Source organism: Aphelocoma coerulescens, unplaced genomic scaffold (assembly GCF_041296385.1).
Source record: "Aphelocoma coerulescens isolate FSJ_1873_10779 unplaced genomic scaffold, UR_Acoe_1.0 HiC_scaffold_138, whole genome shotgun sequence".
Lineage (NCBI taxonomy): Eukaryota > Metazoa > Chordata > Aves > Passeriformes > Corvidae > Aphelocoma > Aphelocoma coerulescens.
In genome coordinates, this window is record NW_027183491.1 from 176064 (window position 1) to 200439 (window position 24376).

Genomic DNA, 24376 nt, shown 5'->3' on the forward strand with positions numbered 1-24376 from the left:
ACAACCTCAAGTGGGAGAATCTCAACTAGGAGAACCTCAACTGGGAGAACCTTAACTGGGAGAACCTCAACTGGCAGAACCTCAACTGGGAGAACCTCAACTGGAAGAACCTCAAATGCGAGAAACTCAGCTGGGACAACCTCAACTGGGACAACCTCAACTTTGGCATCCACAAACCCCAAATTCCTTGGGAAACCGCATCCAACTTGAAGAACCTCCACTTCGCGGTCTTCAGAACTTGGGAGAACCTCACTGTGGAGAACCTCAACTTCGCAGCGTCCAACCCTTGGTAGAGCCCACCCACGACCACCCCTGAGCCGGGATGACCGCTGACCCCGGTGATGTTGCCCTCGCGGCCGCTCATGGACTGCAGCACGGCCTTGTCCAGGCCGAGTTTCAGGCTGGCCTTGTCGAACATCTCGCGCTCGTAGGAGTTGCGGGTGATGAGCCGATAGACCTTCACCGCCTTGCTCTGCCCGATGCGGTGGCACCGCGCCTGCGCCTGCGGGGACGCGGCGACGTCACCCGGGGGACCGCGGGGTGGCCGTGGAGGCGGCCGCGACCGTCCGAGCCCATCCCACGAGCACCAATGAGTCCCACGGTCTCCAGCTCTTGGAAGATCCCATCCCATGACCTTCAAATCCTGGAGAACCTCATCCCAGGATCCCCAAACCTTGGTAGATCCATCCCATGACCTCCAACCTCACCCCGTGACCCCCAAACCTTGGTAGATCCATCCCATGACCTCCAACCTCACCCCGTGACCCCCAAACCTTGGTAGATCCATCTCATGACCTCCAACCTCACCCTGTGACCCCCAAACCTTGGAAGATCCATCCCATGACCTCCAGCCTCATCCTGTGACCCCCAAAGCTTGGTAGAACCTGCTCCGTGGTCCTCAACCCTTAGACAACCCATCCCGCAACCCCCAACCCCATCCCACGGCCTCCAACCCTTGGTAGACCCCACCCCAAGGCCTCATCCCGCACCTGGAGGTCGTTCTGGGGGTTCCAGTCGGAGTCGAAGATGATGCAGGTGTCGGCGGCCGTCAGGTTGATGCCGAGGCCGCCGGCGCGGGTGCACAGCAGGAACACGAAGCGGTCCGAGTCGGGCCGGCTGAAGCGGTCGATGGCCGCCTGCCGCAGGTTCCCGCGGACGCGGCCGTCGATGCGCTCGTACGGGTACCTGGGGGGGACGCGGGGGCGGTCAGGGCCGGGCCACGGCCACCGCCGGGCTCCTGAGGTCCGTAATGACGCCGGGAGCCGCCGTCGGGGTCGCCCAAGGCCTCAAAGAGGTTCACGGAGAACGTTGAGGACCCCGAGGTCCATAACAACGTCAGGAACCGCAACTGGGAACGTGGAGGTCCTCAAAGAGGTTCATGGGGAATGTTGAGAACCCAGAATTGCCTTTGAGGAGGTCCCCAAACGCTCCTGTGGGGGACACCGAGGTCCCCAAAGTCCCCCAAGACCTTCATGGTGCTCTTCAAGGTCCTGATGGTCCCCAGAACCTCCTTCCCATTGGGGGGCGGACATTGAGGTCCCCGAGATCCCTAAACCACCTCCATGGAGCTCCTCAACACCCTAGACATCCCAAAACCCCACTCCCAACATCCCACAACCCCAAAAATCCTTTTTTTCCCCCCCAAATCCCACGTTTTCCACCCAGCTTACTCATTTTCCCTCAAATCCCTAATTTTTTCCCCGAAATCCCTTTTCTTCTGGACGACAAAGTCCTCCAAAACACCATTCCCACTTCCCACACCCCAAACCCTCTATTTTCTCCCCAAACCCTCGTTTTCTCCCCGCTTTCCTTCCCGAAACACCAAAAATCCCCATTTTCCCCCGTTTTTTTTTCCCAAAACCCCCGTTTTTCGCCCCAAACCCCCACCGTTTCTGGATGAGGTAGTCCTCCAGGATGTCCAGGCACCGCACCATCTGGGAGAACACCAGCACCTTGTGGCCGCCGGCGCGCAGCCGCGGCAGGAGCTTGTCCAGCAGCACGAGCTTCCCGGCCGAGCGCACCAGGGCCTGGAGCGCCAGGTCCGGCGGCGCCGGCGTGGGCAGCGACTCCCGCAGCTCGGCCACGATCTGCTCCTCCGCGCCTGCGGGACCAGGGAGCGGCAGGTGACCACTGGGTGACCACTAGGTGATCTCTAGGTGACCACCGGTGACCGCTCGCGGTCCGCAGCAGATCCTCCAAGGGACCACTGAGATCTCCAGGTGACCACTGCAGCCTTCAGGGAAGCGCTGTGGCCGCCGACCACCAGGGACCATCAAGTGACCACCAGCACTTCCCCCAAGTGACCACTAAAATCCAGGTGACCGCCATGACCACCGAGTGACCATTAGGTAGCCACCGTGACCATCAACAGCTGCTCTGAGTGACCACTGTGGCCTCCCTGGGGCCTCCAAGGCCCTCTCCAGGTGACCACCAAGACCCTCAGGTGACCCTCAAGTGACCTGCGTGACCACCAGGTGACCACCAACAGTTCCTCCAAACGATCACTGAGCTCCCCAGGTGACCCCCATGGCCTACAGCAGCTTCCACCAGTGACCACCAGTGACCACCAGTGACCACCAGTGACCACCAGGCACGTCCCGCTCACCACTGATGAGATGGGGGTGGTTGCAGCACCACCCAGGTGTCCCCAGGTGCCCTCAGTTCCCCCCAGGTGTGCCCCCAGGTGCCCTGAAGTGCCCCAGGTGTGTCCCCAGGTGCCCCCACCTGTCCCAGGTGTGCCCCCAGCCATCCCAGGTGTGTCCCCAGGTGTGCCCAAGTGTCCCCAGCTGTCCCCAGGTGCCCCCAGCTGGCCCAGGTGTGCCCTCAGGTGTCCCAGGTGTGCCCTCAGGTGTCCCAGGTGTGTCCCCAGGTATCCAAGGTCTGTCCCCAGGTGCCCCCAGGTGTATTCCCAAGTATCTCAGCTGTCCCAGGTGTATCCCCAGGTACCCCCACCTGTCCCAAGTGTGCCCCCAGGTGTCCTCAGGTGTGCCCCCAGCTGTCCCAGGCGTGTCCCCGGGTGCCCCCAGCTGTCCCACATGTGCCTCCAGCTGGCCCAGGTGTCCCCCCAGGTGTGTCCCAGGTGTGTCCCCCCAGGTGTGTCCCAGGTGTGTCCCCCCAGGTGTGTCTCAGGTGTCCCCCCAGGTGTGTCCCAGGTGTGTCCCCCCAGGTGTGTCAGCCCAGGTGTCCCCCCAGCTGTCCCCCCAGGTGTGTCCCCCCAGGTGTGTCCCAGGTGTCCCCCCAATTGTGTCCCAGGTGCATCCCCCCAGGTGTCCCCCCAGGTGCGTCCCAGATGTCCCCCCAGGTGTGTCCCAGCTGTGTCCCCCCAAGTGTGTCCCAGGTGTCTGTCCAGGTGTGTCCCCCCAAGTGTGTCCCAGGTGTCTGTCCAGGTGTGTCCCCCGAGGTGCATCCCCCCAGGTGTGTCCCAGATGTCCCCCCAGGTGTGTCCCAGGTGTGTCCCCCCAGGTGTGTCCCAGGTGTCCCCCCAGGTGTGTCCCCCCAGGTGTCCCCCCAGGTGTGTCCCCCCAGGTGTGTCCCAGGTGCCTCCAGGTGTCCCCCCAGGTGTGTCCCCCCAGGTGTGTCCCAGGTGCCTCCAGGTGTCCCCCCAGGTGCGTCCCCCCAGGTGAGCCCCGCGCTCACCGTTGATGAGGTAGGGGTGGTTGCAGCACTTGCGCAGCTCCATCATGGTGTTGAGCAGGTTGGGCACGTTGCCGTGCCCCGCGCCCCGCGCCAGGTAGGCGAAGTTGCGCTCCAGGATGGCGCGGTACAGGCGCTTCTGGGCGTTGGTCAGCTCCACCTCGATGATGGTCTCCTGCTTGGGCGCCAGGTTCTTCTCCACGTCCTCCTTCAGCCGCCGCAGCATCATCGGCTTCAGCAGCGCCTGCAGCTTCTGCACCTGCGGGCCCAGCGCAACGGGGCTCACCTGGGGGCACCTGGGGGCACCTGGGGGGAGCTGGGAGGAGCTGGGGACATCTGGGGGCACCTGGGGGGAGCTGGGGGCTCCTGGGAGGAGCTGGGGGCAACTGGGGGCACCTGGGGGGAGCTGGGAGGAGCTGGGGACACCTGGGGGCACCTGGGGGGAGCTGGGGGCTCCTGGGAGGAGCTGGGGGCAACTGGGGGCACCTGGGGGCACCTGGGGGGAGCTGGGGGGAGCTGGGGGCACCTGGGGGGAACTGGGAGGAGCTGGGGGCTCCTGGGAGGAGCTGGGGGCAACTGGGGGCACCTGGGGGCACCTGGGGGGAGCTGGGGGGAGCTGGGGGCACCTGGGGGGAACTGGGAGGAGCTGGGGACACCTGGGGGGAGCTGGGGACACCTGGGAGGAGCTGGGGACACCTGGGGGCACCTGGGGGCACCTGGGGACACCTGGGGGGAGCTGGGGGCACCTGGGGACACCTGGGGGGAGCTGGGGGCACCTGGGGGGAGCTGGGGGCACCTGGGGACACCTGGGGGCACCTGGGGGGAGCTGGGGGGAGCTGGGGGCACCTGAGGACACCTGGGGGCAGCTGGGGACACCTGGGGACACCTGAAGGGAGCTGGGGGCACCTCAGGATAGCTCCAAGGAGGTTTGGGGACAGCTGGTCACACCTGGGGACAGCTCAGTACTCCTGGGGGCACCTGGGGGGAGCTGGGGACATCTGGGGGCACCTGGAGACACCTGGGAGGTGTCAGAAGGGAATTTGGGGACTCTGTGAGGGCAGTGAGGATGGTGGGGAGTGCTCCAGGTGAGCTCCAGGTGAGCTCCAGGTGACCACGGAGCTCTACGAGTGACCACAAGGCGATGGCCAAGACCTCTGGGCGACCAGCACAGCCTCCAAAGCCTTCTGCAGGTGACCCCCACAACCCCCAAATGATCCCCACACCCCCCAGGTGACCCCCACGCCCCCCAGGTGACCACTGAGTCCCCCAACCTCAAAGACCTGAATGCTCCTGGCCCACTCGCCACCTCCCAACGCTGCCCAGGTGACCCCGAAACCCCTCCTAGGTGTGCCCAGGTGACTCCAAAACCCCTCCCAGGTGTGCCCAGGTGACTCCAAAACCCCTCCCAGGTGTGCCCAGGTGTCCCCCTCACCTGCTCCTCGGTTTTGAGGTCCCCGAAGTCCTTGAGGAACTCGGCCTCGGAGGGGAACTGGGTGGGCTCCAGGAAGTGCAGGAGGCTGAAGAGCTCCTCCACCGTGTTCTGCAGCGGCGTCCCCGTCAGCAGCACCTTGTGCTCCTGCAGGGCGGCACGGGAGGACAGGTGGGCACAGGTGAGCACAGGTGAGGACAGGTGGGCACAGGTGAGCACAGGTGAGGACAGGTGAGCACAGGTGAGCACAGGTGAGCACAGGTGAGCACACCCGGGGACACCAAAAACGGCCACGGACCTGCAGGAGGTCACCTGGGACCTCCCAGGGGTGACCAAGAGTCATCAGGAGCATCCCGTGCATCAGCCCAGGTGTGCCCAGGTGAGCTCCAGGTCCATGCCATGGTCTCCACACCTCTCCCAGTCACCTCCAGGTGCCCCCAGCTCCACCCCACTGATCCCAAATTCCTCCCAAAACCCTCCCAGGTGTGCCCAGGTGAGCTCCCAAACAACCCCAAACACCTCCAGGTGCCCACAGAACCTTCCCCTGGACCTTGGAATGACCCCAAACCTTTCCAGGTGTGCCCAGGTGAGCTCCAGATCCATGTCCTGGACCCCAAACCTCTCCCAATCACCTCCAGATACCCCCAGCTCCACCCCATTGATCCCAAACTCCTCCCAAATCCCTCCCAGGTGTTCCCAGGTTACCTCCCAAATAACCCCCGGACAACCCCAAACACCTCCAGATGCCCACAGAACCTTCCCTTGGACCTTGGAATGACCCCAAGCCTCTCCCAAACCTTTCCAGGTGTGCCCAGGTGAGCTCCAGGTCCATGCCCTGGACCCCAAACCTCTCCCAGTCACCTCCAGGTGCCCCCAGCTCCACCCCACTGATCCCAAACTCCTCCCAAACCCTCCCAGGTGACCTCCAAAACAACACCAGGACAACCACAAACATCTCCAGGTACCCCACAAAACCCTCCCTTGCACCTCAGAATGACCCCAAACTTTTCCAGGTGTGCCCAGGTGACCTCCCAAACAACCCCAGGATGACCCCAAACACCTCCAGGTGCCCACAGAACCCTCCCTTGGACCTTGGAATGACCCCAAGCCCCTCCCAAACCTTTCCAGGTGTGCCCAGGTGAGCTCCAAAACAACCCCAAACACCTCCAGGTGCCCACAAAACCCTCCCTTGCACCTCGGAATGACCCCAAACCTTTTCAGGTGCCCCCAGGTGAGCTCCAGATCCATGCCCTGGACCCCAAACCTCTCCCAGTCACCTCCAGATGCCCCCAGCTCCACCCCACTGATCCCAAACTCCTCCCAAAACCCTCCCAGGTGTGCCCAGGTGACCTCCCAAACAACCACAAACACCTCCAGGTACCCACAGAACCCTCCCTTGCACCTCAGAACGACCCCAAACCTTTCCAGGTGTGCCCAGGTGAGCTCCAGATCCATGTCCTGGACCCCAAACCTCTCCCAGTCACCTCCAGGTGCCCCCAGCTCCACCCCATTGATCCCAAACTCCTCCCAAATCCCTCCCAGGTGTTCCCAGGTGACCTCCCAAACAACCCCAAACACCTCCAGGTGCCCCCAGAACCTTCCCTTGCACCTTGGAATGACCCCAAGCCTCTCCCAAACCTTTCCAGGTGTGCCCAGGTGAGCTCCCAAACAACCCCAAACACCTCCAGGTGCCCACAGAACCTTCCCCTGGACCTTGGAATGACCCCAAACCTTTCCAGGTGTGCCCAGGTGAGCTCCAGATCCATGTCCTGGACCCCAAACCTCTCCCAATTACCTCCAGATACCCCCAGCTCCACCCCATTGATCCCAAACTCCTCCCAAATCCCTCCCAGGTGTTCCCAGGTTACCTCCCAAATAACCCCAGGACAACCCCAAACACCTCCAGCTGCCCCCAGAACCTTCCCTTGGACCTTGGAATGACCCCAAGCCTCTCCCAAACCTTTCCAGGTGTGCCCAGGTGAGCTCCAGGTCCATGCCCTGGACCCCAAACCTCTCCCAGTCACCTCCAGGTGCCCCCAGCTCCACCCCACTGATCCCAAACTCCTCCCAAACCCTCCCAGGTGACCTCCAAAACAACACCAGGACAACCACAAACATCTCCAGGTACCCCACAAAACCCTCCCTTGCACCTCAGAATGACCCCAAACCTTTCCAGGTGTGCCCAGGTGAGCTCCAAAACAACCCCATACACCTCTAGGTGCCCCCAGAACCCTCCCTTGCACCTCGGAATGACCCCAAACCTTTTCAGGTGCCCCCAGGTGAGCTCCAGATCCATGCCCTGGACCCCAAACCTCTCCCAGTCACCTCCAGATGCCCCCAGCTCCACCCCACTGATCCCAAACTCCTCCCAAAACCCTCCCAGGTGACCTCCAAAACAACCCCAAACACCTCCAGGTGCCCACAAAACCCTCCCTTGCACCTCGGAACGACCCCAAACCTTTCCAGGTGTGCCCAGGTGAGCTCCAGGTCCATGCCCTGGACCCCAAACCTCTCCCAATCACCTCCAGATACCCCCAGCTCCACCCCATTGATCCCAAACTCCTCCCAAATCCCTCCCAGGTGTTCCCAGGTGAGCTCCCACACAACCCCAAACACCTCCAGCTGCCCCCAGAACCTTCCCTTGGACCTTGGAATGACCCCAAGCCTCTCCCAAACCTTTCCAGGTGTGCCCAGGTGAGCTCCAGGTCCATGCCCTGGACCCCAAACCTCTCCCAGTCACCTCCAGGTGCCCCCAGCTCCACCCCACTGATCCCAAACTCCTCCCAAACCCTCCCAGGTGACCTCCAAAACAACACCAGGACAACCACAAACATCTCCAGGTACCCCACAAAACCCTCCCTTGCACCTCAGAACGACCCCAAACTTTTCCAGGTGTGCCCAGGTGACCTCCCAAACAACCCCAGGATGACCCCAAACACCTCCAGGTGCCCCCAGAACCTTCCCTTGCACCTTGGAATGACTCCAAGCCTCTCCCAAACCTTTCCAGGTGTGCCCAGGTGAGCTCCCAAACAACCCCAAACACCTCCAGGTGCCCCCAGAACCCTCAGAACGACCCCAAACCTTTCCAGGTGTGCCCAGGTGAGCTCCAGATCCATGCCCTGGACCCCAAACCTCTCCCAGTCACCTCCAGGTGCCCCCAGCTCCACCCCACTGATCCCAAACCCTCCCAGGTGACCTCCAAAACAACACCAGGACAACCACAAACACCTCCAGGTACCCCACAAAACCCTCCCTTGCACCTCAGAATGACCCCAAACCTTTCCAGGTGTGCCCAGGTGACCTCCCAAACAACCCCAGGACAACCCCAAACACCTCCAGGTGCCCACAGAACCCTCCCTTGGACCTTGGAATGACCCCAAGCCTCTCCCAAACCTTTCCAGGTGTGCCCAGGTGAGCTCCAAAACAACCCCAAACACCTCCAGATGTCCACAGAACCCTCAGAACGACCCCAAACCTTTCCAGCTGCGCCCAGCTGACCTCCCCCGGAGCTCAGGATGACCCCCGACCCCCTCCGGACACCCCCAGGACGGCCCCGAGCCCCCCTCCCCCGGCGCTGACCAGGTCCATGTGCTTGAGGCTGTCCAGCAGCTTGCAGTGGCGGTTCTTGAGGCGGTGCGCCTCGTCGATGACCACGCAGCGCCACTCGATCTCGCGCAGCTCCGGGCAGTCGGACAGGATCATCTCGAAGGTGGTGATGAGCGCGTCGAACTTGTAGGCGCCCGGGATCAGCCGGCCCTGGAGCGGGGACAGGGCAGGGCCGCGGGTGAGCGCGGGCGGGTCCCCGCGGGGCTCTGGGGAAGGCTCCTCCAAGTTCGGGTGGAAACAGGGGGGAAAAATCCCGGCGGGAGTTCGGAGAGCGCTGCTGGAGATTTGGGAAGGGCGCTGAAGTTCTAAAGGGAAATCCTCGGGTTTTGGGAAAAAAAAAAGGGATGGAAAATTCATCAAAATGCAGGAAGAAGCCGGGAGAAAGCTCCTCCAAAATTGACAAAAATCAGGGATAAAAATCTCTCAAGATTTTAGGGAAAACGAGAGACAAAACACTCTCAAATTTTAGGGGAAAGATGCTAAAATCACAGCAAAAACGGAGAAAAAAATCCCTCAAAATTTGGGAGAAAGCAGAAAAAAAAGCGGGGATGGAAATCAGCAGAAAACTCCTCAAAGTTTGGGTGAAAACCAAGGTGGGGGAAGAATCCCCGGTGGGAGTTCGGAGAGCGCTGCTGGAGATTTGGGAAGGGCCTTGAAATCCTAAAGGGAATTCCTCGGGTTTTGGGAAAAAAAAAAGGGGTGAAAAATTCGGCAAAACGCGGGAAAAAACTCCTCGAAGGTTGAGAGGAAACGGGGATAAAAAGCACTCAGGTTTTAGGGAAAACGAGAGGGAAAACACTCCCAAATTTTAGGGGAAAGGTGCTAAAATTTCAGCACAAAACAGAGAAAAAAATCCCTCAAAATTTGGGAGAAAGCAGAAAAAAAGCGGGCATGGAAATCAGCAGAAAACTCCTCAAAGTTTGGGTGAAAACCAAGGGGGGGGGGAAAAATCCCCGGTGGGAGTTCGGAGAGCGCTGCTGGAGATTTGGGAAGGGCGCTGAAGTTCTAAAGGAAAATCCTCGGGTTTTGGGAAAAAAAAAAGGGATGGAAAATTCATCAAAATGCAGGAAGAAGCCGGGAGAAAGCTCCTCCAAAATTGACAAAAATCAGGGATAAAAATCTCTCAAGATTTTAGGGAAAACGAGAGACAAAACACTCTCAAATTTTAGGGGAAAGATGCTAAAATCACAGCAAAAACGGAGGAAAAAATCCCTCAAAATTTGGGAGAAAGCAGAAAAAAAGCGGGCATGGAAATCAGCAGAAAACTCCTCAAAGTTTGGGTGGAAACCAAGGGGGGGAAAAAAATCCCGGTGGGAGTTCGGAGAGCGTTGCTGGAGTTTTGGGAAGGGCCTTGAAGTTCTAAAGGGAATTCCTCGGGTTTTGGGAAAAAAAAAAAAAAGGGTGAAAAATTCATCAAAACGCGGGAGGAAGGTGGGAAAAAGCTCCTCCAAAATTGACAAAAATCGGGGATAAAAAGCGCTCAGATTTTAAGGAAAACGAGAGGGAAAACACTCTCAAATTTTAGGGAAAAGATGCTAAAATCACTGCAAAAACGGAGAAAAAAATCCCTCAAAATTTGGGAGAAAGCAGAAAAAAAAGCGGGGATGGAAATCAGCAGAAAACTCCTCAAAGTTTGGGTGGAAACCAAGGGGGGGAAAAAAATCCCGGTGGGAGTTCGGAGAGCGCTGCTGGAGATTTGGGAAGGGCCTTGAAGTTCTAAAGGGAATTCCTCGGGTTTTGGGAAAAAAAAAAAAGGGATGGAAAATTCATTGAAATGCGGGAGAAAGCTGGGAAAAAGCTCCTCCAAAATTGACAAAAATCGGGGATAAAAAGCGCTCAGATTTTAAGGAAAACGAGAGGGAAAACACTCTCAAATTTTAGGGAAAAGATGCTAAAATCACTGCAAAAACGGAGAAAAAAATCCCTCAAAATTTGGGAGAAAGCAGAAAAAAAGCGGGCATGGAAATCAGCAGAAAACTCCTCAAAGTTTGGGTGAAAACCAAGGGGGGGAAAAAAATCCCGGTGGGAGTTCGGAGAGCGCTGCTGGAGATTTGGGAAGGGCCTTGAAATTCTAAAGGGAATTCCTTGGGTTTTGGGAAAAAAAAAAAAAGGGGTGAAAAATTCATCGAAACGCGGGAGGAAGGTGGGAAAAAGCTCCTCCAAAATTGACAAAAATCGGGGATAAAAAGCGCTCAGATTTTAGGGAAAACGAGAGGGAAAACACTCTCAAATTTTAAGGGAAAGGTGCTAAAATTTCAGCACAAAACGGAGAAAAAAATCCCTCAAAATTTGGGAGAAAGCAGAAAAAAAGCGGGGATGGAAATCAGCAGAAAACTCCTCAAAGTTTGGGTGGAAACCAAGGGGGGGAAAAAAATCCCGGTGGGAGTTCGGAGAGCGCTGCTGGAGATTTGGGAAGGGCCTTGAAATTCTAAAGGGAATTCCTCGGGTTTTGGGAAAAAAAAAAAGGGATGGAAAATTCATTGAAATGCGGGAGAAAGCTGGGAAAAAGCTCCTCCAAAATTGACAAAAATCGGGGATAAAAAGCGCTCAGATTTTAAGGAAAACGAGAGGGAAAACACTCTCAAATTTTAAGGGAAAGGTGCTAAAATTTCAGCACAAGACTGAGAAAAAAATCCCTCAAAATTTGGGAGAAAGCAGAAAAAAAGCGGAGATGGAAATCAGCAGAAAACTCCTCAAAGTTTGGGTGAAAACCAAGGGGGGGGAAGAATCCCCGGTGGGAGTTCGGAGAGCGTTGCTGGAGTTTTGGGAAGGGCCTTGAAATCCTAAAGGGAATTCCTCGGGTTTTGGGAAAAAAAAAAGGGGTGGAAAATTCGGCAAAATGCGGGAAAAAACTCCTCAAAGGTTGAGAGGAAACGGGGATAAAAAGCGCTCAGGTTTTAGGGAAAACGAGAGGGAAAACACCCTCAAATTTTAGGGGAAAGGTGCTAAAATTTCAGCACAAAACGGAGATAAAAATCCCTCAAAATTTGGGAGAAAGCGGAGAAAATGTGGGGATGGAAATTGGGACAAAATTCCTCAAGGTTTGGGAGGAAGTGGGAAAAACGCCCTCAAAATTTAGGAAAAAAAAAGAAAAAAAATCCATCAAATTTTAGAGAAAAGCTCCTAAAATTTCAGGACAAAACAGGGAAAAAAACACCTCAAAACTTGCAAAAAGGCTCCTCAAAATTCGGGAAAAATGAGAAAAAAAAAATTTCTAAAAAGCGTGAAAAAGGTTCCTCGCATCTTTGAGAAAATGTGGAAAAGATTCCTTGGATTTCAAGAGAAAACAGAAAAAAAAAATCCTCTAAACTTGACAGAAGTTCTTCAAATTTCAGAAAAAAACCAGGAAAAATCCCTCAAATTTTAGGAAGAGACTCCTCAAATTCGGGAGCAAGCGGGAAAAAACGTCCTTGAGTGCCAGGAGAAAGCGGAGAAAACAAAAACCCTCGGAGCTCGGAGAAGTCCCCAAAGTCGGGGAACGCGCGGGGAAAAAGGCGCAGGAAGCCCCCAAAACTTGGGAAACAACTGGGAAAAGACTGCTGGGAATGAATGAGGTGTGACCCAGGTGTGCCCAGGTGTGCCCAGGTGTGTCAGTGATACCATGCAGGTATGCCCAGGTGTGCCCAGGTGTGCCCAGGTGTGTCAGTGATACCGTACAGGTATGCCCAGGTGTGCCCAGGTGTGCCCAGGTGTGTCAGTGATACCATGCAGGTATGCCCAGGTATGCCCAGGTGTGCCCAGGTGTGTCACAGGTGTGCCCAGGTGTGTCACTGATACCATACAGGTGTGCCCAGGTGTGCCCAGGTGTGTCAGTGATGCCATACAGGTGTGCCCAGGTGTGTCAGTGATACCATACAGGTGTGCCAGGTGTGTCACAGGTGTGTCAGTGATACCATACAGGTGTGCCCAGGTGTGTCAGTGATACCATACAGGTGTGCCCAGGTGTGCCACGCAGGTAACCGAGCTCACCTTGGTGTCCTTGCAGTACATCTCGTACTGCTGGATCATCTGCCGCGACGCCAGGCTGCCGTGGTAGACGATGGTGTTGAGGCCGGTCCAGGTGCCGAACTCGCGCTCCCAGTTGGTGATGGTGGACAGCGGCGCGATGACCAGGAAGGGCCCCCGGACGCCGGCGCCGTGCACCTCCTGCAGGAAGGCGATCGACTGGATGGTCTTGCCCAGCCCCATCTCGTCGGCCAGGATGCAGTTCTGCCTGAGGGACAGGTGAGCGACAGGTGAGGGACAGGTGAGGGACGCACCTGGGACAGGTGAGGGACAGCAGTGACGGGGGGGGACAAGGGACAGCCCTGCCCTGACCCGTCTCGTCCTGCAGGATGCAGCTCTGCCCGAGGGACAGGGGAGGGACACACCTGGGACACACCTGGGACAGGTGAGAAGCCTGGACAGGGACGGGACAAGGGGAATAGGAGGAGCAGACGTGGACCAGGAAGAGAACAGGAGCAGCAGGAGGAGCGACCCGCAAAAAAGTGACCACGAGGATGAGAAAGTGACCAGGAAAAGGTGACCACAAGGAGGAGAAAGTGGCCACAAGGAAGAGAAAGTGACCACAAGGAGGAGAAGGTGATCAAGAAAAGGTGACCACAAGGAGGAGAAAGTGACCACGAGGACGAGAAAGTGACCACAAGGAGGAGAAGGTGACCAAGAAAAAGTGACCCCAAGGAGGAGAAAGTGACCACAAGGAGGAGAAAGTGGCCACAAGGAAGAGAAAGTGACCACAAGGAGGAGAAGGTGATCAAGAAAAGGTGACCACAAGGAGGAGAAGGTGACCACAAGGAGGAGAAAGTGACCACAAGGAGGAGAAGGTGACCAGGAAAAGGTGACCACAAGGAGGAGAAAGTGACCACAAGGAGGAGAAAGTGGCCACAAGGAAGAGAAAGTGACCACAAGGAGGAGAAGGTGATCAAGAAAAGGTGACCACAAGGAGGAGAAGGTGACCACAAGGAGGAGAAGGTGACCAGGAAAAGGTGACCACAAGGAGGAGAAAGTGACCACAAAGAGGAGAAGGTGACCAGGAAAAGGTGACCACAAGGAGGAGAAGGTGACCGAGAAAAGGTGACCACAAGGAGGAGAAAATGACCACAAGGAAGAGAAAGTGACCACAAGGAAGTGAAAGTGACCACGAGGAGGAGAAGGCGACCAGGAAGAGGTGACCACAAGGAGGAGAAAGGGACCACGAGGAGGAGAAAGTGACCAGGAAAAAGTGACCACAAGGAAGAGAAAGTGGCCACAAGGAGGAGAAGGTGACCAGAAAAAGGTGACCACAACGAGGAGAAAGTGACCACAAAGACAAGGTGACCAAGAAAACGCGACCACAAGGAGGACAAAGTGACCAGGAGAAAGTGACCACAAGGAGGAGAAGGTGACCACAAGGAAGAGAAGATGACCACAAGGACAAGGTGACCAAGAAAACGTAACCACAGGAAAGAGAGAGTGACCAAGAAAAAGTGACCACAAGGAGGAGAAAATGACCACAAGAACAACAAGGTGACCAGCAGAAAGCGACCACAAGGAGGAGAAAGCGACCAGAAGAAGGTGACCCCAAGGAAAACGAGGTGACCAGAAGAACATGACCCCAAAGAGGACAAACAGAGCAAGACAGAGTGACCACAAGTAGAACAAGGTGACCAGAAGAAGGTGACCATCAGCACGAGATGACCACGAGCCCAAAGCAAACAGAAGAACAAGGTGACCACGAGGACAAACTGACCGCGACGACAGAGCGACCACAACGAGAACAAGGCAACCACGAAGAGAAGATGACCACGAGGACAACACCAACAGCGCAACGCTACGGCCACGAGGCCGAAGTGACCCCAGGGGCGGAGCTGGCCACCAGGACGCGCTGACCGGGCTGACCAGGAGGCCTCACCTGTTGTACCAGTTGAAGAGCAGCCAGTTGACCCCTTCCAGTTGGTACTCCCGCAGCTGGTTGTGGTTCTTGTACTCGTGCGACGCCTCCAGCTTCTTCCAGGCCCCGGCCTGGGGGCGTGGCTGGGCGGGGACGGGGGGACAGGGGGGACGGGGAAGGGACAGCGGTCAGGGAGGCCTGACCGGCGGCGACCCCAGAAACGCCAACAAACGAGCCCAAAATGTTAACAGAAGAGCCCGAGAGGTCCAAAAAATGAGCCCAAAAGGATCAAAAACGAGCCCAAAATGACCAGGAATGAGCCCGGAATGAGCCCGGAATGACCAAAAACTGACCCCAAAACGTCCAGAAATGGTCCCAAAATTGACCAAGATTGATGTCAAAAATGAGAAAAAATGACCCCAAAATAACCAGGAATGAGCCCAAAATGAGCCCAAAATGACCAGAAACTGGCCCCAAAACTGACCCCAAAACGTCCAGAAATGGTCCCAAAATTGACCAGGAAAGACAATAAAAAATGGGAAAAATGACCCCAAAAAGATCAAAAATGACCCCAAAATGACCAGAAATGAGCCCACAATGACCAGAAACTGACCCCAAAACTGACCCCAAAACATCCAGAAATGGCCCCAAAATTGACGAGCAATGACATCAAAAATGGGAAAAAATTACTCCAGAAACATCAAAAATAACCCCAAAACAAACCAGGAACAAGCCCAAAACGTCCAGAAACGGCCCCAAAATTGACCAGGAATGATGTCAAAAAATGGGGGAAAATGACCCCAAAAAGATCAAAAATGACCCCAAAATGACCAGGAATGAGCCCAAAATGACCAGAACCTGACCCCAAAAGGTCCAGAAATGACCCAAAATTGACCAGGAATGGTATCAAAAATGGGAAAAAACTACTCTAAAAACATCAAAAATGACCCCAAAATGAACCAGGAATGAGCCCAAAATGACCAGAAACTGACCCCAAAACGTCCAGAAATGGCCCCAAAATTAACCAGGAATGGTATCAAAAATGGGAAAAAAATTACCCCAAAAAGAACAAAAATGACCCCAAAATGAACCCAAAATGAGCCCAAAACATCCAGAAATAGCCCCAAAATTGACCAGGAATGACATCAAAAACGGGAAAAAAATCACCCCAAAAAGATCAAAAATTACCTCAAAATGACCAAGAGTGACCACAAACCCAGCCCGAAACTGACCCCAAAACGACCCCAAATCACCCCAAAACGACCAAAAACGTTAAGAACCGACCAGAAACGTTTAAAAACCAACCAAAAACGTTAAAAACCGACCGGAAACGTTCAGAAGTGACCCCGAGTGACCCCGGAGGGCGCGGGGATGACCGCGGGCGCGGCCGGGGCTCACCTGGCGCTTCAGCTCGGGGTGCCGGGCCTGGATGCGCCGGAACTCGGCGATTTTGGCCTCGTCCACGTCCTCCTGCAGCTCCCAGGTGCTGTCCTCGTAGGGCAGCGAGCACCACTTGACCAGGTAGTAAACCACGGGCTGCGGGCAGAGTGACCACGGCACCGGTCAGCCGGGACCGCGGGCTGGGGGTGGTGACCCTGCTCTGGTCACCTGGGACCGTGGTCTGGGGTGCTGACCCTGCTCTGGTCACCTGGGACCGTGGTCTGGGGTGCTGACCCTGCTCTGGTCACCTGGGACCATGGTTTGGGGTGGTGACCCTGCTTTGGTCACCTGGGACCGTGGTTTGGGGTGGTGACCCTGCTCTGGTCACCTGGGACCGCGGGCTGGGGTGGTGACCCTGCTCTGGTCACCTGGGACCGTGGTCTGGGGGTGCTGACCCTGCTTTGGTCACCTGGGACCATGGTTTGGGGTGGTGACCCTGCTTTGGTCACCTGGGACCGTGGGCTGGGGTGGTGACCCTGCTCTGGTCACCTGGGACCGTGGTTTGGGGTGGTGACCCTGCTCTGGTCACCTGGCACCACAGTTTGGGGTGCTGACCGTCCTTTGGTCACCTGGGACCGTGGTCTGGGGGTGCTGACCACACCCTGACCTTGGGGGACCAAAATTTGGGGGCATTGACCGCGCCCTAGAACCTCAATTTTGGGGTTCTGCCACCACCGAACCCTAAAAAACCGAAATTTTGGGGTTCTACCACCACGAAATCCATGGAAAAAAACCTCGGCTTTGGGTTCCACCAGTGCCGAGCCCATCAAAAATCCCCATTTTGGGGTTCTCCCACCCCTAAATCCACTAAAAATCCCTATTTTGGGGTTCTGACACCTCTGAACCCACAAAAATTCCCAATTTTGCGTTTTTTCCACCTCTAAATCCAAAAAAAATCCCCATTTTGGGGTTCTGACACCCCTAAACCCACAAAAATTCTCAATTTTGGGTTCTTCCACCCCTAAACCCACTAAAAATTCCCAGTTCTGGGGTTCTTTCACCCCTAAATCCAGGAAAAATCTCCATTTTGGGGTTCTGACACCTCTAAACCCACAAAAATTCCCAATTTTGGGGTTCTTCCACCCCTAAATCCACTAAAAATCCCCATTTTCGGGTTCTTCCACCCCTAAATCCCTTAAAAATCCCCATTTTGGGGTTCTTCCACCCCTAAACCCACTAAAAATCCCCAGTTTTGGGGTTCTTCCACCCCTGAATCCATGAAAAATCTCAATTTTGGGATTCTAACACCTCTAAACCCACAAAAAATCCCCAATTTGGGGTTCTTCCACCCCTAAATCCACAAAAAATCCCCATTTTGGGGTTCTAGCACCTCTAAACCCACAAAAATTCCCAATTTTGGGGCCCCCCGACCTCGCCGTTGTCCTTGTCCACGCTGTGGGACTCGTCCAGGATCCGATCGACCTCCACGTAGTCGGGGTTGAAGGGCTCTTCATCCTGGGGAAAAAAACCCCAAAAATCCCAGGTTTTCTCCCCAAAATTCATTTTTACCCCAGATCCCTGTTTTTTCCCCCAAAATACCCATTTTTCCTCCGCAAATTTCAGTTTTTTCCCAAAACCCCCAGACTTTGACCCATTTCATATTTTCCAAAAAACAAAGTGTTTTTTTTCTCAATTCCTCATTTTCCCACTTCCCCATTTCTCCCTCCCAAACCCTTGCTTTTTCCCCCCAAAATCCCCATTTTTTCCCCCAAAAATTCCCACTTTCCCCCAAAACCCTCATCATCCCCCCACCCCCACTTTTTCCCCCAAAACCCCGAATTCCCCCTCCCAAAAAACCCGTTTTTTTTTTTCCCCCCAAAACCCCATTTTCCCCCTCAGAACGCCCCGAATTTTCCCAAAAACCCCGGAAATCGCCCCGAACCTCGTGGAAGAAGTGGCGCATTTGGTTCATCTTGGTCTTGAAGCGCTTGAGCTTCTGGTGGATCCTCTTGTCCTTCTCCAGCTGCGCGATCGTCGCCCACTCGCAGTGCAGGTACGAGCTGGGGGCGGGGCCGGGGTCACACCTGGGCGCAGGTGAGGGCCCCGCCCACCCCGGGGAGCCCCGGACCCCGAAAACGCTCAAAAACGGCCCCAAAAATGCTCAAAAACGACCCCAAAAATCGTAAAAAACGGCCCCAAAAACGCTCAAAAAACGACCCCAAAAACGCTCAAAAAATGACCCCAAAACCGCTCAAAAATGAGCCCAAAAATGGTAAAAAACGACCCCGAAAATGCTCAAAAAAGAGCCCAAAAATACTCAAAAAACGACCCCAAAAATGCTCAAAAATGACCCTAAAACCACTCAAAAATGAGCCCAAAAATGCTTATAACCCAAAAATGCTAAAAAACGACCCCAAAAACGCTCAAAAATGACCCCAAAAATGCTCAAAAATGACCCCAAAAATACTAAAAAATGACCCCGAAAATGCTAAAAAGAGCCCAAAAATGCTCAAAAACGACCCCAAAAATGCTCAAAAGCGACCCCAAAAACGCTCAAAAATGACCCCAAAAATGCTAAAAAACGACCCCAAAACCACTCAAAAACGAGCCCGAAAATGCTCAAAAACTACCCCAAAAACTGCTCAAAAACGACCCCAAAAATGCTCAAAAATGACCCCAAAATGACCCAGAATGACCCAAAATGATCCAAAAAAAGCCCAAAATGACCAAAAACGACCCCCAAAATGACCAGGGATGACCCAAAATGACCAGGGATGACCCCCAATGACCAGGGATGACCCCAAATGACCACGGATGACCCCAGGTGTGGCCAGGTGAGGTCACCTGGGGTGAGGCACCTCCTGGACTCCACACCACCTCCCAAAACCCCCAAAACCAACCCCAAAACGACCTTAAATGACCCCGAAATGACCACGAACGACCTTAAACGACCAGGAATGACCACGAGTGACCACGAGTGACCACGAGTGACCTCTCCCCACCCCGTGGACCTCCCAGGACCTCCCACGGCCACCTACTAATTTTTGTACTTGACGAAGAACTCCTCGGACTCCACCAATTGTCCCGACGGCAGCTGAGGAGGAGGAGGAGGAGGAGGGCGGGAGGAAGGTCAGGAGGAGGCCCTGGGGGTCACCTCGGGCCACCCCGGTGACCGCCGCAGTGGCCGCCGGCCTCACCTCCTTCTTGACCACGCGCATGGACAGGACCTTGTCCACGATGGCGGCGTCTTCCTCGCTCGGGTTCTCCTGGGGACGAGGAGGAGGAAGGTGAGGAAGGTGATGGAGATCACGGGGATGGAGAAGGTGAGGAAGATGATGGAGATCACGGGGATGGAGAAGGTGAGGAAGGTGATGGAGATCACGGGGACGGAGAAGGTGAGGAAGATGATGGAGACAACAGGGATGGAGAAGGTGAGGAAGATGATGGACGCGGAGAAGGTGAGGAACGTGAGTGAGGTGGGGATGGGGATGAAGGTCACAGAAATGGAGAAGGTGATGAAGATGATGGAGAAGGTGACAGTGGTGAGGAAGGCGGTGATGAAGATGATGCGGGTGGAGAAGGTGAGGAAGGTGATGAAGATAAGGAAGATGGACACCGTGAAGATGATAAGGATGGAGAACACCATGAAGGGGCAGAGGATGGAGGAGACCAGGAAGATGATGGGGATGGAGGACGGGATGAAGACGATGATGAGGAAGACGCTGGGGATGAAGAGGTGAGGAAGGTGATGAAGGCAATGATGGGAGTTGGGAGAAGGCGATGAAGATAGAGGTGGTGAAGATGGAAATGATGAAGATGGAGATGAGAGAAATGGAGATGATGGAGATGATAAAAATGGAAATGATGAAGGTGGAGATGATGAAGATGGAAATGATGAAGACGGAGATGACGAAGATGGAGATGATTGAGATGGAGATGATGAAGATGGAGACGATGGAAATGGAAATAAGGAACAAGGAGACAACGAAGATGAAAATGACGAATATAGAGATGATGAAGGTGGAGATCATAGAAATGGACATGATAAAGATGGAGATGAAGATAGAGATGCTGAAAACAGAGATGATGAAGATGATGGACGCAATGAAGATGGAGATGACGAAGATGAAAATAACGAAGATGAAAATGATGAACGTGGAAATGATAAAGATGGAAGTGATGGAGATGACAGGGATGAAGACGATGAACACGACGGCGCCGGGAAAAGATGACGGAGATGATAAAGATGATGAAGCCGAAGATGATGAGCTTGGCAAAAAGCGAAGTAGACAGAAATGAAAAACACGAAGAGCCCGAACATGGAGATGATGAAGACAAAGACAACGAAGATGATGAAGACAGAGTCGATAAAGACGAAGATGGTGAAGACGACAGAAATGAAAACGAAGATGACGAAGATGGACACGACGAGGGTGAGGAGGAAGGGCACCCACCACGAAGAACTGCATGGAGGGCAGCGCGTCGCCGTCGTGCTCGGGCGGCGGCGGCGCCGGGGGCTGCTCCGGCCGCGCCGGCCCCGTCACGTCCAGCTCCTCGTCCTCCTCGTCGTCCGTGATCTTGATGTCCAGGTCCTCCGTGTACTTCTTGCGCTTCACCTGCCGGTTCGAGCGGCGCTTCTGCGGGGGACAAGCGCGGGTCAGCCACGCCCGGGTGACCACTCCCGCCCCTGGGTGACCACTCCCGCCCCCGGGTGGACACCTGGACGCTGCTGTCGTCGTCGTGGCGCGGGGACGGCGCCGGCAGCACCTCAGAGTCGGAGTTGTCGGAGGACGCGTTGCGCTTGCGCTTCTTGCCCACCACCGGCGTGATGGTGCTGCGGGAGAGTGACCGGAGTGACCGCCGGGGACTGGTGACCGCCAGAGTCAGGGCTGCGTGGCCACCGTGGTCAGGGGGCCACCACAGCCATAAAAAAGAGCCCGGATGACCGTTAGGGACAAGGTTTAGTGACCCCCTAGGCCATGGTTTGGTGACCACCGCGACCACAGTTGGGTGACCATCAAGGCTAATGATGAATGACCACCAAGGCTGAGCAACCACCAAGACCACGATTAGGTGACCACCAAGACCAAGGCCAAGTGACCACTGTGCTTAGGTGACCGCTGTGGTTGGCTGACCACCGAGGCCAAGACCGGGTGACCACTCCTGTCAGGTGACTGCTGCGATTGGGTGACCACCAAGGCCGTGGTTAGATGACCACCGTGGTTACGTGACCACCAAGACCAAGGCTGGGTGACCCTCACGACCGAGCGATGCTGACCACCAAGACCCCACCTGACCACGACGGACGCCGAAGCCGAGTGACCGCCAAGCCCACGCCGCTGACCGCGCCCCCTCACCTGGCCTTGCCGCGCCCTTTGCTCTTGCTGCCGCCCTGGCCCTTCCCGCGCCGTGGCCGCTCCTCCTTGGCCGTGCCGCGCTCGCCGGGGCCCTTGCGGCGCCGCTTGCGCTCGCCCTCGTCCTCGGGCCGGACGCTGGGCAGCTCGTCCTCGTTGAGGACGCGGGGGATGTTCTGCTCGCCGCGGGCGCGGGCGCGGGCGATGGCCTCGGCCACGATGCGGTTGGCCTTCTCCTGCTTCTTCTGGTGCTCCAGCTTGCGGCTCTCGTCCGACGGCCCCCGCGCGGCCGGCGCGGCCACCTCGGCGCCGCTCAGCACCTTGACCACCGAGAGGCCGGCTGAGGAGCCGCCCGCCGAGGAGCCGGCCTGGGGAAAGGGAAGGGGGTGAGTGACCAGTCAGAGCAGGGGTGGGTGGCCACCACGGTTGGGTGGCCATCAGAGGCAGAATTGCATGGCCATCACAGTGACCGTCAAGGTCATGGCTGAATGGCCACCACGGCTGGGTGACCATCAAGATCGCAGCTAGGTGACCACCAAGGCCATGGTTAGGTGGCCACCATGACTGGGTCACCACCAAGATCGCAGCTAGGCGACCACCAAGGTCATGGTTACATGGCCACCACGGCTGGGTGACCGCCAAGATCGCAGCTGGGTGACCACCAAGGTCGTGGTTAGGTGGCCACCACGGCTGAGTGACCACCAAGGCTGCGGTTGGCTGACCATTAAGGTCAACATTACACGACCACCAATCCCCCACGAGCAACCATCAAGACCGACCTTGAGTGACCACCACATCCAACCTTGACTGACCACCACCGCCACCCCCGAGCGACCGCTAAACCCCAAGTTGGGTGACCGCCACCGCCCTCACTGACCGACTGCCGCGACCGGAGCGACCGCCACCGCGGCGGCCCGAGTGACCACCACCGCCGCGGCGGCCCGCGCTCACCTGCGGCTGCAGCACGACCTTCAGCGGCACGGTCAGCCGCTGTCCGGCGCCGCCCACCACCTGCGGCACCGAGGCCACGCCCACGGGCCCCGCCCCGGGCTGCTGGATCAGCTGGATCTTCTGGGGCTGGCCGGGCTGGCCGGGCGCGGCCGGCGGCTGCACCTGCAGCTGGATGGTCACCACCTTGGCCGGAGCGCCGGGCGCGGCCTTGGCGGGGCCGGGCGCGGCCGCGGCGGCGCCGCCGCCCTGCACCAGCAGCTTGCCGGGCAGCGTGCCCAGGACCACGTGGCGCTGGCCGGGCGCGGCGCCGGCCCCCGGCTGCTGCAGGACCAGCGTGATGCGCTTGGACTCGCCCTGCGGACGGAGCGGCCGGCGCGGGGTCAGCCGGACGCCGACGCGGGACCCCAAACCTCAGCCGGACGCTGCAACCCCCACCTGGAACCCACAAATCACCCCCCTGGACCCACCTGAACCCCACCTGGACCCCCCGGAGCGCCCCAAATCCCCCCAGACCCACAAAAGCCCTTCAACGCCCCCCGGGGCGCGCCAAATCCCCCCCAGGACCCCCCAAACCCCCTCAGCAGCCCCAAACCCCTCTCAGGATCCCCCCAATCCCCCCCAGGACCCCTCCCAGACCCCCCCAGGGCACCCCAAACCCACTCAACAACCCCAAACCCCTCTCAGAATCACCCCAGGACCCCCCAAACCCCCTCAGCAGCCCCAAACCCCTCTCAGAATCGCCCCAATCCCCCCCAGGACCCCTCCCAGACCCCCCCCAGCACCCCCCAAACCCCCTCAGCAGCCCCAAACCCCTCTCAGGATCCCCCCAATCCCCCCCAGACCCCCCCCCAGACCCCTCCCCGCCCACCTGCGCGGGGCCGAGGCTCAGGCCGGGTTTCAGGGGGGTCCCGGGGGTGGCCCCCGCGCCGGCCTTGAGGGGCTGCAGCACCAGCTGCTTCACCGGGCGCCCCGACTGCAGCAGGGCCCGGGCGGGGGGCGCGGCCGAGCCCCCCGAGGCCCCGCCCCCCTTGGGACCACCGCCCACCCCCGCCACCGGGACCCCCGGCCGGATTTGGGGCGGGGTCCCCCCCAAAACTTTGGCCAAGGTGACTTTGCCCCCGTTGGGCGCGGCCGGGGCGGGGCCGCCGGGGGGAGGGGCTTTGAGGATGACGATTTTGGGGGGCCCCCCCGCGGCCTGGGGGGGGGGAGGAGGAGGGGCGGAGACCCCCATGAAGGGGTTGCCCTGACTCAGCACTTCGGGGTCCGGGGGGGGCTGGGGGGGGTTCGGGGCGTTCTGGGGGGGGTCCTGAGGGGGCTCCGGGGCTGGGGGAGGGTCCAGAGCCCCCGAAAGCCCCAAAGCTTCGGCCAGGGGGTCGCTGGGGGGGGGGTTCGGGGGGGTCACCAGGTCCTCGGGGAGGGGGTCCAGCCCGAACAGGTTGGGGTCGTCAAAGAGGTCCATGATGGGGTCGGCCATGATGGGCAGGGGGCCCCAAACCCCAAAAATGGGGGGGTCTGGGGGGCCCCAACCCTAAAAAAGGGGAACCTCGGGGGGTCCTGAGGGAGGTTTGGGGGTCCCCAACCCCTGAAAAAGGGAATTTGGTGGGTGCTGGGGGGGGTTTAAGGGGTCCTGGGGGGGCTAGGGGGCCCCAACCCCAAAGCAGGGGAATTTGGGGGGTCTGGGGGGGACTTTGAGGGGGAGATCTGCGGGTTTGGGGGGGATCTGGAGGTCCCCAACGCTAAGAAAGGGGGATTTGGGGGGTCCTGAGAGAAATTTGGGGAGCCCTGGGGGGGTTAAGGGAGGCTGGAGTGGCTCAGGGGGTCCCCACCCCAAAAAAGGAGAATTTAGGGGGTCCGGTGGGCTGGGGGGGTCCCCAACCCCAAAATGGGGGGGGTTGGGGGGGTCCCTGGGTTTTTTGGGTGTCCTAGGGGGGATTTGGGGGGTCCTGGGGGGGTTTTTTGCAGGTCTCTCCTCAGGCTGGGGGTGCTCCGGAGCTCCAGGCTGTGGGGAGAGAAAAAGGGAGGGTGAGGGGGACCCCGAAGTGACCCCCAGACCCCAAACCTGACCCCAGACCCCAAAACTGACCCTTCCCGAAATGGCCACCCCCCAAATTTTGGGGTCCCCCACCAAAAGGAAGCCCCGAACTCCATTGGCGG

General features: G+C 57.5%; 1 protein-coding gene across 1 annotated transcript in view; it reads right to left on the reverse strand.

Moving 5' to 3' along the window:
- The window catches only part of CHD8 (chromodomain helicase DNA binding protein 8), a 44069-nt gene extending 20616 nt beyond the window's left edge, over positions 1–23453 (reverse strand). Inside the window, 18 exon segments of the mRNA XM_068998571.1 lie at positions 335–502; positions 990–1185; positions 1888–2101; positions 3637–3892; positions 5066–5209; positions 8642–8818; positions 12638–12881; positions 14559–14680; positions 15936–16073; positions 17349–17432; positions 17860–17977; positions 18956–19011; positions 19115–19183; positions 20372–20554; positions 20637–20751; positions 21275–21639; positions 22223–22576; positions 23091–23453. Coding sequence (XP_068854672.1) covers positions 335–502; positions 990–1185; positions 1888–2101; positions 3637–3892; positions 5066–5209; positions 8642–8818; positions 12638–12881; positions 14559–14680; positions 15936–16073; positions 17349–17432; positions 17860–17977; positions 18956–19011; positions 19115–19183; positions 20372–20554; positions 20637–20751; positions 21275–21639; positions 22223–22576; positions 23091–23453 — 3366 coding nt within the window.
- Between the last annotated feature and the right edge of the window lie 923 nt (positions 23454–24376).